This window comes from Aptenodytes patagonicus, chromosome 1 (genome assembly GCF_965638725.1).
Source record: "Aptenodytes patagonicus chromosome 1, bAptPat1.pri.cur, whole genome shotgun sequence".
Taxonomy (NCBI): domain Eukaryota; kingdom Metazoa; phylum Chordata; class Aves; order Sphenisciformes; family Spheniscidae; genus Aptenodytes; species Aptenodytes patagonicus.
In genome coordinates, this window is record NC_134949.1 from 52,089,690 (window position 1) to 52,108,363 (window position 18,674).

Consider the following 18,674-nt stretch of genomic DNA (forward strand, 5'->3'; position numbering starts at 1 on the left):
TCCCCTCACAGGCGGCGCGCGTGCGCGCCTGAGGGGCGGCGCGCGGAGAGGGAAGGAGGAGGTAGGAAGGACTTCCCGCGCTCTTCCTCCTCCCCTCCCTGGCGGAGTCCTCCAGCCTTCCCGGCGTGCCCCGCGCTCACCATAGAGCGGAGGGCCGGCCCCGCCGCTCGTTTGCTCTCGCTCGCCCCGTGTGTGGGAGGCGGCGCGGCCGCGGCGACATGGCGGGCGTGGGGCAGGCGGGCAGCGCTGCCGGCGAGGCGGAGAAGCACCTCAACGGCGAGCTGCCGCCGGAGCCTGAGGACAAGGACGGTGCGGAAGGCGGCGCGGCGGGGCTCGGCGCGGAGGATGGTGCCAAGAAGAAGCGCAAGAAGAAGAAGAAGGGCAAAGCGGGCCCCGCGGGTAGGGGCCGGGCCGGGCCGCGCCGGGACCCTCCGCTGACAGGCCGGCGGGGCGGCCTGAGGGGGCCGCGACCCGGCAGATCGGGCCTCGTACGCGGCAGCGGGCGGCTGTGGGTGGCTTAAAGGGTCCTGCCGTGCGGGGCGCGGGTAGGGTGATGGGCGCCGCCGAGGCCGCTGTCCCAGCCCGTGGCGGCTGTGTGGGCTGAGGGGGATCCCCTCGGCGAGGAGGGGGCTGGCGGGTGCTGGGAGGATGCTGCTGCCGTTCGGCACCAGGGAAGCTGGGCCGACGGAAGTCCTCCCTGCTCCGGTGCGCGCAGGAGAAGCCACCCCATCCCTCATCCCCTCCTATGCCCTGAGGGGGGAAAGGCGTAAGACTGCTGCTGTAAAAGTCATCCCGCATGATGGAGTCTCTGTACACCTCCCAAGTTCTCTGAGAGAGCCGGAGCAAGTCTGGGCAAATAACGTAAAGAAACTACGGTTTGGGTTTGTTTTAGCAGGCTAGCAGTTAGTGATGATCATGCTGTGCGTTTATAATTATCTACTTCACGCCCATATTATCTCACAAGAGCAGGCTGCTGCAGTGGCAAGAGGAATTAGTTATTCTGGCAAAAAAAAAAGTAATCAGAAGTGTCTGGATAATGCTACCTTTAAACGCAAGTTTCAATAACAGTACCTGTCACTGTAGTGCCCTACAATCTTACACATTGGGTCTGCTTTTAAAAAAAAAATAAAAAGCAGCACATGCTCTGGTATCTGTAGGATGAGTACCGCATAATATTTCTATAAAGTTTTGGGGGCTGTTGTTTACTAACGTGGAGCTGTCCTTTTACTGTAAGCCATACTTTAATTTTACAAACAGGACAAGAAACAGATAAAGAAATGGAAGGTGCTCTTGATGATGTAGCAAAACAGTTGGATAAACAAGCACTGGAGGAGAAAGAAAAAGATGATGATGATGAAGGCAAGTGTAACTTATCTTTTCTCTTGACATTTCCAGTTTCAACTTGTTTCCTAGACTCCCATTTTAACAAAACTTTACAGATGCCTTTTGGGTTTGGTTGGTTTTTGTTGTTTTTTTTGCTTGGGAGAGTTGAGATGCAACTATATATACTTTTCACTTTTTTGGCAACAGTTTAGCTGTCACACATCCATATATATAAAAAATACCAGGGATAACAGCTTTGTTAAAGCTTCTTGTTTTCAAGGATCTTATTACTGCAGGAAAATGTTTAGTTTAAGATAAGGTAAACTATAAATCATTCTCACTTGCATTACCGTGGTCAGTATAAATTTATGTTCCAAATTATGTCTCTTATTCTTGGCTTAGAACAAAAAATACAGAGAAAATTTTAAGGGAGCATTTTAATTAATAGAAGGTCTTAGAGTCTTTACCAGTAACTTGAAACCTGTTCATCTGTAATCCTAATTTTTCATTAAAACTGAACTGGGGAGAGATTAATACACAAGCAAGGCATATACCTTGTTGCTTGTGCTATGCAGTTGATGTTCTAAGCAAGTGCCTTGGAAGTGTCTGGTATTGAAATCCAGGCTGGATGCATCTTTTCTGTAGGAATATCAGATAAAAATGCTGTATTTCCTTTGTTTTGATGAGTGATTCTCTATAGAAATGGACATTTAATAAAATACATTTGTTAAGTTAGTAATTTAGTTTCCTTCTTGTGAATTATCATTTAAAGTTAGTTCAGCACCCTAAAATGGTTCTTACTGTTCTGCTTAGAAATCTTCTTAGTTGACTATTGCTGGAATTCATCATTCCAGAATTTAATTTAGTAAAGTATATACAGAAGTTTAAAAAAATGAAATAAGTGTGCTGGGATATATAAAATTACAAGTAAATTGATCTTTGAACATCATTAATCTATATACAGCATCCACTTTTATGCAGTTACTTTCCGTAGAAGTATATTCTGATGGATTATTTGTTTTACGGTGTATTTCAGGTTATGGAGTTGAAAGATCATTAATACAATATGTGCTTTGCCAACTAAAATAAGAAGTATGAGGAGGATAGTGAAAACTTCTATACAGTGAAAAAAAATCTTTGAAAATTATTAGAATAGTTATAGTTCCATCTCAGGAGAAATAACATTGTTAGTTGCAGATCAAGTGCTGTGTTCTTTTATGCTTTTTACAGTATTAGCAATTAGTATTACAGTATTAGAAAGTATAAAAAAAATATGAAGTGGTGCTATCACTGAAATAATAATCTTCCTTTTTTCCACATATCAGACTTGGATGTGTTTTTGGAAAAACAATAATATTTTTGCAGAAAAATAAAAATTGCTCTAAGTTTTTTGAAGACAACTGTGTGTTCTTGCTTATACTGGGTTCTCATCACTTGCCATCTTAATTGTGTAGTTTCAGAGGTGTTGCTTAAGACATGGTGCTGCATTAGATTAAAACCAATAAAATACCTACACACACCCCCCCTTTTTTTTTTTTTTTTCCCCCTTGATAAGCCCATAACTGAGTGGCCTCAGAAATGAGACTGTGTACCTTTTGAAATCTGGGAGAGATTAGGAAGTGCTCTTCAGATTTCCATTGCAGTGTTAAAACATGCTGATAGATAATATTTTTGCATGATATTAGGCTAAGTTATTAAACAGCTATACCAAAATGGCATAAGGTTGGGCTTCAGTTTTGCAAAGATCTTAAATTGCTTTTCTGCTGAAAATTTTTTTCATTACCAGCTAAATAACCTGAAGACAAACAGGGTATTGGTCAGATGCAGTAGTTATGTTTCTGGCAGCACAGTTAGTCTGCAGCAGTCTTCAAGGACGTGAAAGCATAGGCCCGGTTAGTTTGGCTTGCAGTTGGCATATTCACGTGCAGTGATGTATGAAAAAGTCACAATAAGCAGATAGCAACCGTGACAACATTTAAGAAATGCTGTACTTTTTTCGCAGTTTAGGCCTAGCGTTTTAATAAAAAAAATCCGAAAATCACTTGGTGAACAAACTGGAGTCACATCTAATTCATTTCTTGATGAGTGGTTTGAGCACAGCTCAAGGTCAAGAGAAATGTCGCAAAGTTACCACATTTTGAAGAAATTCATATGCACTGTTAAGGATTTTTGGCTGCCTATGAAATATGGATTAATGGAGAATCTGGTAGGCTGGACTACGTTGTAGTTACACTAGTAGTACAAGTTATACTTGCAATTTTTTACAAAAAATTAAAATAAGATACTTAATGCCAAAATGAGCTGGGGAGGGGCAGGGGTGACACACTACTGAAATTTGCCCCAGCTGCAGGATTATAGCAGTCACTACGACATAAAAATGGGGATGACGCTGACCATCATGAGAGGCTTGAAATCTAGTGACTGGAACAACTGGTCAGTGTTGTGGTTTGGTTTTGGTTTTAAATAAATGAGCAAATACAAGTTTCTGTATAAATGCATTCAAAATGGCAGTGCTTTGACTTGATTCTAAAAGTTCTTTCAATTTTACTTTTCGCTTTGGATAAAAATAAATGTTCTAAATGTAGATGACTAGTACTTACCCATTTTGAAATGAACTTGTGGTTAGGTCCAGAAGGTTTAGTTAGATGGTATCGCATTAGATAAATACTTCATTGTGTATGAAGTAACTAAGCATTAAATGTAGCCACACGTGAAGTCCATGGGGTTACTGTCAACTCCCAAATGTGACTTCAACATGGTGTGGCCGATTCTTGGTGCTTACATGCTGTGCTCTCTGAAAACCTCCCACTGGTACTTCCCACACGCAGTGGTTTTGCTCAGTGCTGGTTGTGACTTTCCCTGTTGTCTCCAGATTAAACTTGTCCTGACCTAAATGCTGTCATCTTTACTTGTTTGGGTTTTTTATCTTTCCAGATGCATTAAGTTCCTTTAGCTGAAGCATCAGAAGATGGTTTGAAGCAGTAGTTTCTAGCTTTTTGTTAGCTGTTGCGTCTAATACAGTTCTCTCTCATGTCCTCCCCCAACCCCAGGCATCTTTTTGGGTGAATTGAGAATAGAGGAATTTGGAGTAGGACTTTCTGAAAACTCTTTCCCTGAGCTGCTTTTTTTCTCCATTTGGTGATATGTTTAAGTCATCAACTTTAGAAAGTATTTTCTTAGGTCTGTGTTTGGTGTAGCGACTGCAAATGCTAATGGTTTTGTGGCAGCTTCTAGCTGTCTTTTAATCCATTAAATTCTGTTGTGAAAGAAGTGTTTCCAGATAGTCCAGATGGTTTTGTGTCTTGTTCAAAATTATTTGGTTCTTTAAGGTTATTTTATGTTCACCTGAGCGCTTTTCTTTCCTGTAGATGGAGAGGGTGAAGGAGATGGAGCAACAGGGAAAAAGAAGAAGAAGAAGAAAAAGAAGAAAGGACGTAGGTATCAAGCACAAAAGTAAAGATAGACTGCATGAATATTTGGTATAAGCATGTGTAAGTGCTGTTCTTGGCAGTTGAAACAAATTTTGGCGTGCAGTTTGGGTTTGTAGGCTAAGTCTGGCTGACTCTTCTTCTTTCTGGTATCCCTGAATGCCACCTTGAGCATTGGCCAAATAAAGTCATTTGAGGGCATTGTGATAGGATGTTGTCTTGGTAGAAGCCCAAATTCTAGTAAGGGGATCTTAAATAACTTGCGCTGTTTAACTTTTATGATTGAAATAAGATACTTAGTATTTCCAGTGTACCATATGTAAAACTTTCTTAAATTATACTCAACAGCTAAGGTCCAGACAGATCCACCTTCTATTCCAATATGTGATCTATTTCCTAGCTACATATTCCCGAAGGGAGAAGAATGTGAATACCCACCAACACAAGATGGGTGAGTGTTTTAAGCTTAAAAAATAAATGCTGTAATGTACTTTTCCTTTTTTTTTTTTTTTTTTAAAACTGGATCATCTAAGAACTTAATGAATAGAAGTCTTCAGGCTATAAATGTTCCTCCTTCCCTACACTTTTAGTTAAGGTGTAGCCTGTATGAGCAGAATTGCCATGAGGTAGGGGACCTTGAGACGCAGGGGACCAACAGGATTTCAGTAGGCAGCTTGTAAAAAAAAAACAAACAAAAAAAAAACAAACAAAAAAACCCCCTGAATTAGAACTGAATGAAGGTTTAAAATTTAGGGACATGAGACACTGTTATGCAGCAGTTTTGGTGGCATCTAGATGTCAACTTCTTGCTATTTTTATTTATTTTTTGGTAGAGACGTCAATCTCAGAGTATGAGACAGTTTAATTTAAAAGCCTAAGTGGTATATTCTGCACTTTGCTTCTCTCTGTTTGTATGAATATATAGTTATTATAACCTAAACTGTTTTTTATAATTCATAGTGACGTGGGAATAATACGCAATTTTACTAAACGAGCAACAGCTTCTAGTGGTTTTCTTGAACAGACATCTGCATCCTTATGTTTTCATTGGGTACTACTATTTCCTTATGCTTTCTTAAGAACTAGGATATACCGGCTTGGCTGAGTTTCCTGATTTTTTTCTTACATGACGTGTAGTGGAACATCATGTTTTACTTGGGGTGAGGGGTGTGGCATGGAATTAGCTTGAACTGCATGAAAATCTGAATGAAAAAAACAAGTATTACTGAAAACTTCCCAGGAAGTTTTGAATCAAAACTCTGGAAAAAAAATAGTTTAAACCAAAGCGGGGGGGGGAAGTAGATATTTATATTTCTGAAAGCATTGTTTAGCTTTCAATTACTTTTTTTCCAGAATCAAATTACTTTGAAACTTTTTAGTTGTTTAAAGTCAATGCCTGTTTCTCAGAGTGTAAGCAACATAGTTAAGCGTCTAGTACATCCTATAAATTGTGTTCCCATATTCACAGATAATGTAGTTTCATTTTTGAGAGATTAAAATTTGGTTTTGAGGAAGCCTTTTCTTCTTTTTAAGGACTACAGTTTGAGCATATTTATTTATAAATGACTGCCTTGTTTGTATGCACAATATTAGCATGCTAATGAAGGACTCTCACAGGGTAGTCCTGATGGGCTGATGCAGGAGTGATTCTTTCATGCTTAAGAGTTAAGTGTTTGTCTGTATATGCATATGTCATGTTCAGGACATCATTTAAGCAATTCAGGAAATCAGATTATAAATATCTTAAGCATGTTCGTAGTTCATTAACAAATGGCACACTATTTTTACACCTCTGTTACGTATCCAGCTATTGAAGATTAAATGTTTTACTCTGGGTTTGCTACTATTTATTTGGAAGGGGAAAAAAACCCCACAAAACAACAAAACCAAACCACCTTTTCTAACAGGATTTAAGTGGGGCATCTTTTCTGTACCAAGAATGTTCTGCTATGGAAGAATATACTCTTCTAAGGAACCTGAAATATTTGCTTAAACAAATTATATAAAGAAACTACATGCTTAGTTTTGTTCCTAATTTAAAATATTAACTCTTATGATGCTATTTTCGCATTTCATAACATAAGCAGCTACTTAAATTAGTAGCTGACATGAACGCTTGGATATTTCCTATTCCAAATAATAGTTTCATTTTATATATTGGTGAAGCGTTTTTGTGCCACTTCTCTTATTCATGCTGAGGTCAGTAGGTCTTTGATTTTTTTTTTTTTTTTTTAAAGAGTTGCACTTCTAATCTTAACTCTTAATGCACATGCTTTCTAAAGTTACCTCTCATCAACGTGGAATTGTGTGTTTTGTGCAGGAAGTTGAACTAGAAGTGGGTATCATTCAGTTTTCAGGGGAAAAAATTGCAGCGAATCAGTTCTTATATAGACGAACAGCTTTGATATTTTTATATCTCGTGTATTTAGTTGTGTTTGAAGGCTTGCGTTTTTTGTTGAAGACACCTGAATTTGAAATGATGCAACAGGGAGGGCAGAAAAACTATAAGCGATATTTCATGATACACTGATTTTGTTAAAGTGGGATTAAGGAATTCTTGTCCCTACCTGCTTGTTTCTGCCCTTGTGCTTTTATCTGGGTTAAAATAATCTGGGGGAGTTACTTTCTGGAATTCTTATCTTTGATCACTAAAATCTAGTTTACAGCACAATCCTGTAAAGATTTGTACTAGTGAAAACTGGGGCTGTGAACTGGAGTGAAAAGATGGGAACAAGTGGCTTGGAGCAAGAGGTGAACTTCTTAAGCTGATTTATGTGGTAGCCAGCACATTAGGAAACTGTCTTCAGAAAAGCTTGCTAGCCCATCTGCCTGTCAGAGGACCTGATGTTTGGTGTGAGACCTTTATCTGGTCAATTGATTTTTCACATGTCCTGAAGTGTTTAGGCCCAAGCAGGATTTCTTGTCACCTCGTTTCCGGAGATCCCAGCTGGCAGCGGTGCAGCTTTGGCAGCAAAATGCTTTGGGTCTGATACAGTATTTTTAAACGTAGAGGCTATTTTGTCCCCCAGTTGTTTTGCATGGAGTGACTATATGCTGAAGTACAGTAGGGTACAGTGAGGTTGGCTTCCTGCCAGTTTGCTGGAGTTTGCACTTAAGTCCGTGACTGATGGCAGAGCAGCTGCCCAGACTCTGTCGGCAGCTCTTGCTACCGGAGGGTATTCCCTGCTGGAATCCAGAGCAGTCTGAAAGGATTCTCGAGTCACTCTCCCCACTGTTTTTATGCAGTACACCTTTTCTATCTTCTTGTTCCATGACTACTGTGCTGGCAGTAGTCCAATTTCCAAGTGCAGTAAGAAGACTCCAGTGTTGCAGCTTGTTGCTTTTTTTTTTTTTTTTGGTGGAATTTACCAGTGTTAAGGCAAATTCTAAGAGTAGTATGCGTGATGCTTGCTATTGGAGTGAGAAAACTGCTCAGAAGAGTAAGCATGGGATTTCTCCTTTGCACTGTTGTTACTTTATCTGAAAAGGAGCAGGAAGTTCAAGGGAAACAAGCAAAAGGGTCTCAAAATACTTGGATCCTCTGGTCATCCTGAGAAAAATTTTATGGAATAGCCTGTTATCCTTCTTTATCTTGTCAACTTTGCTTTAGGATTGCAGGCCTCTTAACACTGTATAAATACTCAGTTCAAAATACAGCAAAATTGCAGGGCATAGTTTCTTGGCTCACTCATACCTGTTTTTTGGCTGTGAAGGAAACTCTTAGAGTGGAGCCAAGTTACATGCCTGTGAAACAGGTAAGTAGCTACACTGTTAGATTTCAAAAAGTAATCCTTTCACTCTGCATATTCAGTTGTTTGCTTACAATCAGCTCATGTACATAAAGGTAAAAGTTAATTTCTAAATTTGGAAGCTTTGGTGTAGTTCAGCATCTTTGGTCCATCTTGTCCATCATCCCTTTTCTTTTATGATCCACCTACCAGGATGTGCAGCTATGTATTGTTTTTAGTAGTATTTGCCCTGCATAGCATGTACGGAGTTCTTTGAGTTATCGCTAGAGTTTTTTGCATCATTACAGGGCTCCAGCTTCACCGTTTGAAGGGTATCTCTACTTTGTAGTCAGAAGAGTTAAATCTTTTAGTCTTTTAGTTAAGTTCTGACAGTTGCTGGAGTGCTTAAATTACTTTTTTGTTTGTTTGTTTGCTTTCTTGGAACCTTAGTTGTATGGTTTCTTGCATAATAAAAAAATATATTCAAAACTAATCTTATATTTAGTCTTGTATTGAAAATTATTCTTGTATTTGTTCTATGAACCTACCAAAGAGCCAAAGTGAGTAGTATTCTCCTGGAACAAATGTTAATTCACCACCCAGCAAATTCAGAAAGTAACTTCCTGGCATGTGTCATAGTTACTATACACTGTGCTAGGTGTTATTACCTAAATATTCTGAGGATGAGCACAAGTAATACTGGAACTGCAAGCTCTTAAATTTTGAAGAGGCTTATTGTCTCTGTCAGTAACAGTTTCTGGGCCAAGTAGCTATACTACAGTGCTGAGATTCATCTCTCTACAGGAAGAGCACTGTCTGAATAAGTAAGATTGTGCAAAAAATAAACTCTTTGCATGAGCAGAGCATGTTGCCCTGCTAAACTCAAGGTGGAATTGCAGGCATTGATATGAATTTTATATGCCTGTTCTGTTTTTTTGAAAAGTATTATGCATCCTGCAAGCACACTGCTTCTCTGGGCTTTTGGGAGGGTTGGGAGGTAAGGCTTTTGAAAATGTAAAAGGAATAATATGGTTCATGGTCTACCTGAGTTAAATTTCTACGTATACATAATTTTTTTTTTTTTTTTTGCTGCAATGTTACTGCCTTTCACAGGTGCCAGTCTGTGGTGCTGATATATTTTTATAGGCTTCCTTTATTCTGAAAATTTTATAAGTCAGGATCATTTCTGTTGCACAGGTAAATGTAGGCCTGACTGGTTAATAAACCTTTGCAGGCTTTAGACAGAAATTGTAATGACTACTGTGTTTATAGTAATTTTTCATGACATCCTTTATTTTGAAGGCGAACTGCTGCTTGGAGAACAACTAGTGAAGAAAAGAAAGCACTAGACCAAGCCAGTGAGGAAATCTGGAATGATTTTCGGGAGGCTGCAGAGGCACACAGACAAGTGAGGAAATACGTTATGAGCTGGATAAAACCTGGAATGACAATGATAGAAATCTGGTGAGGACGCAGATCTTCTCAAAGACCTCTGCTGTAGATTTTTCTTCTTTCTCCAGAGGGGGAGGGATTTAGTCTCAATTTTGTGTGCTTAATTGATTGTGTCACGAGTGTTGGGATTTCTGTTTGAAGTATACAACTAATATCCCCAATTATTTCCTTTAAGTTTCCTCTTACAACATATTCTTAGCTTATGCAGCTTTACAGGGCCTGGGATCATAGTGAATTTCAAACTAAGCTTTCAGTTCTGCTCACTTATTTTGAGCACATGCTTGATTTTAATGTTCTGTGCCCTGGCTACTCTTGCACATAAGTTCTGCAAGCAGTGCTTAGAGAAGCAGCAATAGCGGTAGTAAACATCCTGGCTTTTGCAAGAATTGTCAGTGAAATGCTATGTGGATAAGCAATGCAGGTGCACTCTGAGGCTGGGAGTGGGCGAAGAGGCATAAAAACAGCATGGCTGTGTACTCAGTCCAGGGCAGAAAGATTTTGTCTATATTTAGTCTTCACTGACTGATGTTTCTGGAGAAACACAGTGTTTCTTTGTGGTGTTCTCAGTTGATAATCCATTTGCTCAGTTATTTCTTAAGATAAACATGAGTTTGATTAAGGTAAAGTTTAAAGAAATAATTAGCCTGGACTGATTCTCTTGACTCTTCCAACTATTCCTTTTTCTGTCCTTCAGTTTATATAGACGAAATGTCTGCTGTCCAAGTACTGCACTGATCCAGGACAGTTTAGCTTCCAAAATCAGGCGCTTTCAGCCTGATATGACTGGGGACTGTGACAAGAGTAGGATAGTAAGAAAGCTAATCAGAGCTGATCCCCAAGGTAACTGTGCGAGGATAACGGAAAGAAATAATATGCCATCAGGGGAAGTGGAAGAAAGACAGCTGCCTTAATAATCACTAGTCTGGCTGAAACAAATCTGTCATATTGAATTATGACAGTTTGACTGTTATAAGTCGTTTTGAGAAAATTATTGCTTTTCTTCCTAAAGTACCTCAGGCTATGGGGACTTGTCTATTAAAATAAGCTCTCTTCTTTTTCCAGATTGCTCTGAGTGAATAGCTTTCTTAAACAAAAACAGAGTATGGTGCACTGATGTGAGCTGCAGTTTACATCACTCACTGCCACTATAGGAGTATGCACTGGTGGACATCTATCTGTAGCTTTCCAGTAGCTAACAGCTCGAGAGTAGACAAAAAACAAGAACAAATGCTAGTCTCATAAGGTTTTATTTTATCAGTTATCGCTTAAATTAAAAAAAAAAATATTATCCTTCTTTAATTAGAATTTTTTTTAATAAATGAGAGGACTATACTATTGCCTTTTTTCTTTTTTTTTTTCCTTTTAAATCCCAGTAATTGAAAAAATGCATTTAATTTGCTTAAACTTTAGTTGTATAACCTCTGCTGCTCAGGAAGAATGGGTTAAATGTAGCTTGTAAAGGATGGATATTTTACACTTAGAGTAAAAACACTAGTGAAGTACTCAATTTTGCCTGAGAAAGGGTAGAAGAAACAACACCCAAGAACTGAAGAATATTATGTTGTACTTACATTTTCCAGTCTAGGGTCTCCTTCTAGTTAGCATACAAGTAGTTTAAGATTTCAAATTAAAACATTCACTTGAATATTTTTCTGAGGTTTTGTTCTTGCATTGATTTATTTGAAGTCAACATAAGAAATATTAATGACAACTGTTATGTTCTTTTTTTCTTCTCCCTCCCCTCTGCCTTTTAGTGAAAAACTAGAAGACTGCTCACGTAAGCTGATAAAGGAAAATGGTTTAAATGCAGGTCTTGCATTTCCTACTGGGTGCTCTCTGAATAATTGTGCCGCCCACTACACTCCCAATGCTGGAGATCCAACAGTCCTGCAGTATGATGATATTTGCAAAATAGATTTTGGGACACATATTAGTGGTTAGTTTTTATTTGTGAATTAAAACTTTGAGAACACTCTTCAGTGCAAAGACTATGAAGCTAATTAACTTCTGCTGATTTCAGGTCGTATTATTGACTGTGCTTTTACAGTCACATTCAATCCAAAATATGACAGACTATTACAAGCTGTAAAGGATGCCACAAATACTGGAATAAAGGTACGATCATTATGTAAGTCATTTACCAAGTCTTTTACAGTAATCTTTGCAATTATTTTCCATTTATATTTGCACTTTATTTTCAGTGTGCTGGAATAGATGTACGTCTCTGTGATGTAGGGGAGGCCATACAAGAAGTTATGGAGTCTTACGAGGTTGAAATTGATGGCAAAACATACCAAGGCAAGTTCTTGTCTTTATATAAGGATAGGTGCTCTTAGAGTATATATATTTCTACAAATATTGATTTATTTGTATTCTATTGAAAAGACCTCTGTACTAGAAGTATGGTATGAGTGACTTGCATAAATACGTGTTTCTGGCTGGCTTGCCATTCCTCTGGAGGAATGTTCTTGGTTTATCCTTCCAAGTATTGTATTTTTAACAGATAAGATGAAGGCTGAACAACTGTTTCAAAATGTACAAATGATTTGATACCTGCTGTTTGGCTTTGTTAATAAACTTTTGTTACTGTTGGAGTTGCTAGTCTTTAATAATGAAGTTTTGATACAGCATGCAAAACTAACTTGTGTCTTGGCTGGAACTCGTACAAGATGTGTGGATAGTTTTGTGTTTAGTTCTTCTGCACTATGAGTAGTCACTATTGTACTTTCAGTAGGAGCTAACAAACCAAATTGCTTTAAAGGGTTTAACATGTTAGGAAATTGCCTGTAATATTAATGTTTTCTTCAAAAGTGAAACCAATTCGCAATTTGAATGGACACTCAATTGGGCCATATAGGATACACGCTGGAAAAACGGTGCCCATTGTGAAAGGAGGAGAAGCCACAAGAATGGAGGTAAATGGAGTTCTTAAACCTTTCTGTTAAGTTTCCCCAACTATCGCTGCAAGGATAGTATTTCCTGTGCGGTCCTAATGTGTAGTATTTGTGATCCTGGTGGGTAGTAGCAGCAGAGGAAAAACTTTGCTGTACTTTGTTCCTGTAAAGGAGTGATCACTCTTGTTTCATCTCCTTGGCTTCTCCATTTAGCCCTGGAGTGTTCTGGTATCTAACGCTTTCTGAAATTGAAGCCTTGGAACCCTGCTATTTAAAAAAAAAAAAAAAACAAACAACAAAAACCAACCAAAAAACCAAACAAACCCAAACCCACTAAACAACAAAAAAACCCCCGTTGAAATCTGAATGGCCTTAGTGATGCTTATAGAAACTTCTGTGTATTTATTTCTCAATGTGTATACGTTACTTAAATGCAGTGTTGGAATGTTGCACTTAGGAATGTTGCACTTAGGAGCAGGGAAAAGGACAGGAATTCAGATTTTGGGGTGAACTTGAGGGACCAGAGTTTTCCTGAAAGGTGTTTGGACTTGCCAGTCATTGACACTTTCCTTGTTTGTTCACTCTGTAATTAAAAAGAGAAAATAACAATCTTCTCTTGCTCAGGTAATTCTTGAGAAATACTTCTGTAGTGTTGTAGCTTTGGATGACTTCTTGCTAGTACAGTTGGACATGACATCTTTCTTGAAAAGCTTCCAGTGCAGTTTTTCTTTGCAGATACAAAATAATTAAGCATATTTCTAGTTAATGTGAGAGGCTAGATGAACGGTGTTGTTTGAATAGTGTTTTGGAGCAGGGGAAGAGAAATTGTTGTACATGTGGCAAACTATACCAGTCGGAAAGGCAGTATTAAAATATGTAACCTGAGATTTAGCCACCATTTTTATGTAAGCTTGTGTTCTAACAAGATAAGAAGGCTTATTTAAAAGATTGGTAATGACATAAGAAGCTTTTAATTTCATTCTAAGCCTGATCACTGATCAGCACTGATCACTAGTAAGCGTAAATAAGTAACTAGTAAGAGTTAATAAGACTTCTAAGAGCTGAATAGGGGCAGGTGTGGTTTGGACAGGATTGTATTTTGAGGTAGGCTCACTCTCATCACCCAAAACTTGTATCATAATTGTTGATCACCTTGTTAACGATGTGAGCAAAAAGACAAAGTTTTAACTATCATTTATCTACAGGAGTATGCAAAGGGATTAAAGAGTATTGGAAAAGGAAGGTAGAAAAAGCTCGTGTGGTCTTGTTTTGGCTTAGTGAATGGTTAGGACTTGTATATCATCCATCATCAGTATATTACTAGCATAAAACTTGTGTTCTTTAAGTAAATCTTACTTAAAGATTTCAGAGCTTTGAGATTGTTTTAACTGAATATCCACTGGGGAGAAGACATTTTTTAATTTCTTCAGCTTCTGTAGGTTACTTAGGACACAATCCTACATCGTTAAAGACAGTGAGTTTTGCCAATGAAGAATGTGGAGCATAGCCAAGCTCTTACTGTACTGTGCTAATTATAGTATCGAACTGCAATCCACTGAGTTTTTATGACTGAAATACAGCCTCTGACGATCCTTATTCTGAAAAAGTGGGTGTAAAGTGAATTTTTTTGTGGCATTGTATGGGGGTTTTTGTGGTTTTGTGTTTTGTCTTTTTTAAATGAAATCAGTTTAATATTCAGGGGCATCTTTAAGAGTTTGTCTTGAATTTGAAGCCTGTGTTACTGCTTTTCATGTGGCTTCTTATTTTTGGGTTGTGACTTTCAAAGTAGCTTAATAAACTGAAAAACCCAGCTCCCGCTGTCCGTTGATGTTTGATGCCCTATCTTGTTAAGTCCCTTTCACAGTCCTACCATTAAGGAGATGTGAATGCACTTGGCAGAAATGAGTTTATATAATGGCATTTCAGTATGTTCTTGGCTAGAATTTTGATAATGCCCTTGCAGATATATATCACCTTCATTTCTTGAAGAAATTCATCTTGTGGAGTGGAAATGAGCAGGTTAAGGGTTTATACTAGCAGCTGTTACCAGAAAATTCTTGCAGAAATTGGGCAGAAAGTTCTTCAGTGCAGTAAGTCTCTGTAATCAACATCTATTTGCTATGTCTAAACTATAAATTTCCTAGGACTTCTATCTGACTAGCAAAGGAGAATTACTTCCAGTTAGCAAATGTTTTGCAGCAGAATGTAGTTTCTTAGCTATGTTAGATGTATGCTTTGACAATGTTTTAACTGCAATGACTTTGAGAAATTTTGACTAGAAACGTGCTGATATTTATGGCTTGAAACAAATAAAGTGGTACTAACATAAATAGCTGATGATTTGGAGATGTCTGTAACTTTACTGTGTGAAATCTCCATATTGAATTTTTCTCTGCATTGATTTGGTGATTGAATCTATTCACATTTAATTACTTGTATTCAGAAGTTGTTATACTGAGATCGTTATATCAGAATGGCCCAATGTCATTTATTTTCATATTGCAACATGTTCCCTTTTTTTCTCTCCTTAGGAAGGTGAAGTATATGCTATAGAAACCTTCGGTAGCACAGGAAAAGGTGTTGTTCATGATGATATGGAGTGTTCTCATTATATGAAGAACTTTGATGTTGGGCATGTGCCAATAAGGTTGGATTTTGATTTTTTTTGTCGGTATATTGTGCTAGAGCTACCGCCCTCTTAGAGTTCAAATTTGATACAATACAGGTTCTTCACTAATTAATAAGGCTGTCAGAGGACTCAAAGGGTGGTGTTAGCAATGTTCTTGTTATGAAATGTGCTCTGATTGTAAATCTGGAACAATATGGGATTATTCCAAAGAATCTGGAAATGGAGAAAATATGTCTTCAGAAATCTAGATTGTTTTTTAACAATCTTCCTATCATTAGTAATTTTTTATAATAATATATAGATTATGTTTGTATATTAGTCTATATATTAAATGTATAATTTTTTTTAGATCAACATCAGTATTATGGTTGTGTGCCACAATCTTTGTCTTAGTGCTGTTCCCAGCATATATCAAGCTATTCATGTCATCTGTTTTGTTTGTATAGATATTTCGTGGGTTTTAAGTTCTTGTTTCAGCATATTGCTATAAAATGAAATCGATTTATTAATTTTTGGTTTTCACTGGGATTGCATTTTGGCATTTCTAGGAGTGCAACATATTTTCTGAAGTGAAGGCTATTATGGTTAGAAACATAGCAGGCAGACATGCCTTTCCAGATAGTTCTACTTTGTCTCCACAGAATGATCTAGTAATATGAAAAAGGTGAGGGGGTGGAGAATTAGCCTAAGGGTTGGAAAGGAACTGCTTATATTTGGAAATAAGTTTATTTCTTAGCAGATCTATAAGTCTCTAATTCTTATGCTTACGTATTGTAAGAAGGATGAATAAAAAGCTTACCAAGTATTTGACTTCAGAAGTAAAACTTCGGAGTTTTAAGCCAACAAGCTTGTGCCTAAATTAGTTCAGCTTATTAACCACTTTGGATCAGGAAGAATTGTGGTTTTCTTTATAAAATGAATCGTCCTTTTATTATTTAAGAGAATGATTCCTGTCACTGCGTTTAGTTTTGCTTGCGTAGTTAGATGCAGATACGTTCACAATCTAACTTCCCCTATTTGAAATGGATGGCCAGTGTGTTTGGCAGCATTCAGATTTGTTTTGAAGGGTACCTTTTTGCAGGAGGAAAATGCGCTTGCTTTTGTGAACGGAACACCTGATTGGCGTAGAAAGACATCCCAGGATGTCTTGAAAGACTTTGAAATCTAACCTTTTTCTTAATTGGTGTGTTTTATTTCTGTAGTGAATGCTTGCTGGCGATACCTCTTTCTCAAACACGTTCTTCTTTTTTCTGCAGGCTTCCAAGAGCAAAACACTTGCTAAATGTTATCAATGAAAACTTTGGCACTCTTGCCTTCTGCCGCAGATGGCTAGATCGCCTGGGAGAGAGTAAATACCTAATGGCATTGAAGAACCTGTGCGACTTGGGTATAGTGGATCCATATCCTCCCTTATGCGACATCAAAGGCTCATACACAGCACAGTTTGAGCATACTATACTGTTGCGCCCAACGTGCAAGGAGGTTGTCAGCAGAGGAGATGACTACTAAACTCAAAGCCACCTCAGCACCTTTATACTCTAGGCTTTGTTGGAACATACTATACCAGAATTAATTTGCAACATATTGTCTGTTTTAACAGTGGACTGATGTAATACTTTCCGTATTTGGAAAGGAAGGAATTTAATCAAAGGCAAGTCTTCTAATGTAACTAACCGAGGAAAAAGCTTTCAGGCCTTTAGAAATATTTCAAAAGTTACTTATTTTTTTCTGTTCAGGGAAATACGTGCTATAAAGCTCAATTTTTAGTTTGGAATGAGTTACACATTTTGTTTCGAACATTTATGATAAAGATGCTTTTCAAATATTTATATTACCATATTCCTACTTGAGTGCTTTGAATGACTACACCTGATTTCGGCGCCCAAGTCCTCTATGATATTGCCTTTTAAACTTCCTGGAATCCATTTTGTAAAAAATAAAGACAAATTTTCAGATCTAAAAATATATATACTTTTTAGAAGTCTGGTTATGATTCTGGTCAGGAGTCTGCTGGGAAACCGCTCTATTAAATATTTTACAAACTTGATTTGCCATTTCTTGTCTTGAAGCTGGACCTGTCTTACCCTTAATATGAAACTTTGCCTTTTAGTCCTTATTTACATAGCCTTGTCAGTGCTGGGATACAGGGCAAGAAGTCATCTCTTCACAGGACAGAATGTGACTTCAGTAGAGATGTGTGGTGTGATTTGTTTTTGAGAGTGCCAGTCTTCAGCTGAGACTTCAGCTGTATTTAGAACATGTCAAATGCATTTTGTGGTCTCTCTTGCCGATAATAGCAACATGCAACTTCGGGCTGCAGTCAACTGTGAACATTAGTATATAACCCTAGATATTCTTTGCCACTGGCATGCCCTTTTGCATGGAGTAAAATTCTCATTCGTGTGATTCCCAGTCTTCTTTAAGTACACATTAGACTGGACAAGTTGTGGGGACAATGAGAAGGTTAATTTATTTTGTAGTGTTGAAAGTTCTTCCATACAGGCAAACTAGTCTGGAGTATTGATATTTTCTTGACTCAAGAGGTCATTATCTGTCTTCCCACTGCAGCGAATCTGACTGGTGAATGTCATTTGTAAAGGTGAATTAAATCCCATGGCTCTTCAGGCCTAGATGCCATGTCTTCCAGTGCTGTATATTTACCTCATGACTTGCATATTAAAATTTTATGTAGTTACTGGTAACAAAAACAACAGCTTCTTTAATAGGTCAATAACAGTGCCTTAAACTGCTTAGGAAACAGATGGACTTCACCTGCTCCTTTATAGTGACAGCATGTGTTTGTTTATAGAGGAGTTCATATTAATTTAGAAGTAGCAGTTCTTTCCCCCCTCTGGGTAAAAGCTGCAGTTTGTCCTTTAAAACTCTGATATGCGAGCTGCAGTTTACAGGGGAGCGGTGCCATGTACTGCCTACAGTTTAAAAATAATAAGACATCGGTGGGTTTTTTCCCCTGTTTGTCAGTATTATTTAGACTTAGTACTGCTTGTAGAAATGGGTTTAATATGATACAGAAATGTGTGTTTCTGTTGTTGCTGTTTGGGAGTCTTGGCATCCCAGCAATGAATTTTAAGTAATTTATGCAGCTGTGTGGGCATGTGTGTCTCAACTTCAAAACAAACAGTAGCTAGTGTACGCACTTGTGCATTGCGAAGTAAAAACTGGCACTTGAAAGGATCTGTGATGAACAGAGTAGAATTAA

At 38.1% G+C, this 18,674-nt stretch overlaps 1 protein-coding gene across 1 annotated transcript; it reads left to right on the forward strand.

Moving 5' to 3' along the window:
• Nucleotides 1-187: 187 nt before the first annotated feature.
• On the forward strand, nt 188-17,501 carry METAP2 (methionyl aminopeptidase 2). The gene is made up of 11 exons (XM_076334881.1): nt 188-399; nt 1,258-1,359; nt 4,692-4,757; nt 5,100-5,202; nt 9,782-9,943; nt 11,686-11,867; nt 11,952-12,046; nt 12,133-12,229; nt 12,743-12,846; nt 15,357-15,472; nt 16,711-17,501. The coding sequence occupies exons 1-11, from the start codon at nt 219-221 to the stop codon at nt 16,961-16,963; spliced, it is 1,461 nt and encodes a 486-aa protein (XP_076190996.1). The 5' UTR covers nt 188-218; the 3' UTR covers nt 16,964-17,501.
• The last annotated feature ends 1,173 nt before the right edge of the window (nt 17,502-18,674 follow it).

Excerpts from the sequence above, each read along its gene's own strand:
- METAP2 (XM_076334881.1), top strand. The coding sequence starts at position 219 with ATGGCGGGCGTGGGGCAGGCGGGCAGCGCTGCCGGCGAGGCGGAGAAG. Across the intron at positions 1,360-4,691 it reads AAAAGATGATGATGATGAAG|ATGGAGAGGGTGAAGGAGAT; the intron begins GCAAGTGTAACT and ends TCTTTCCTGTAG. Across the intron at positions 11,868-11,951 it reads TTTTGGGACACATATTAGTG|GTCGTATTATTGACTGTGCT; the intron begins GTTAGTTTTTAT and ends TGCTGATTTCAG.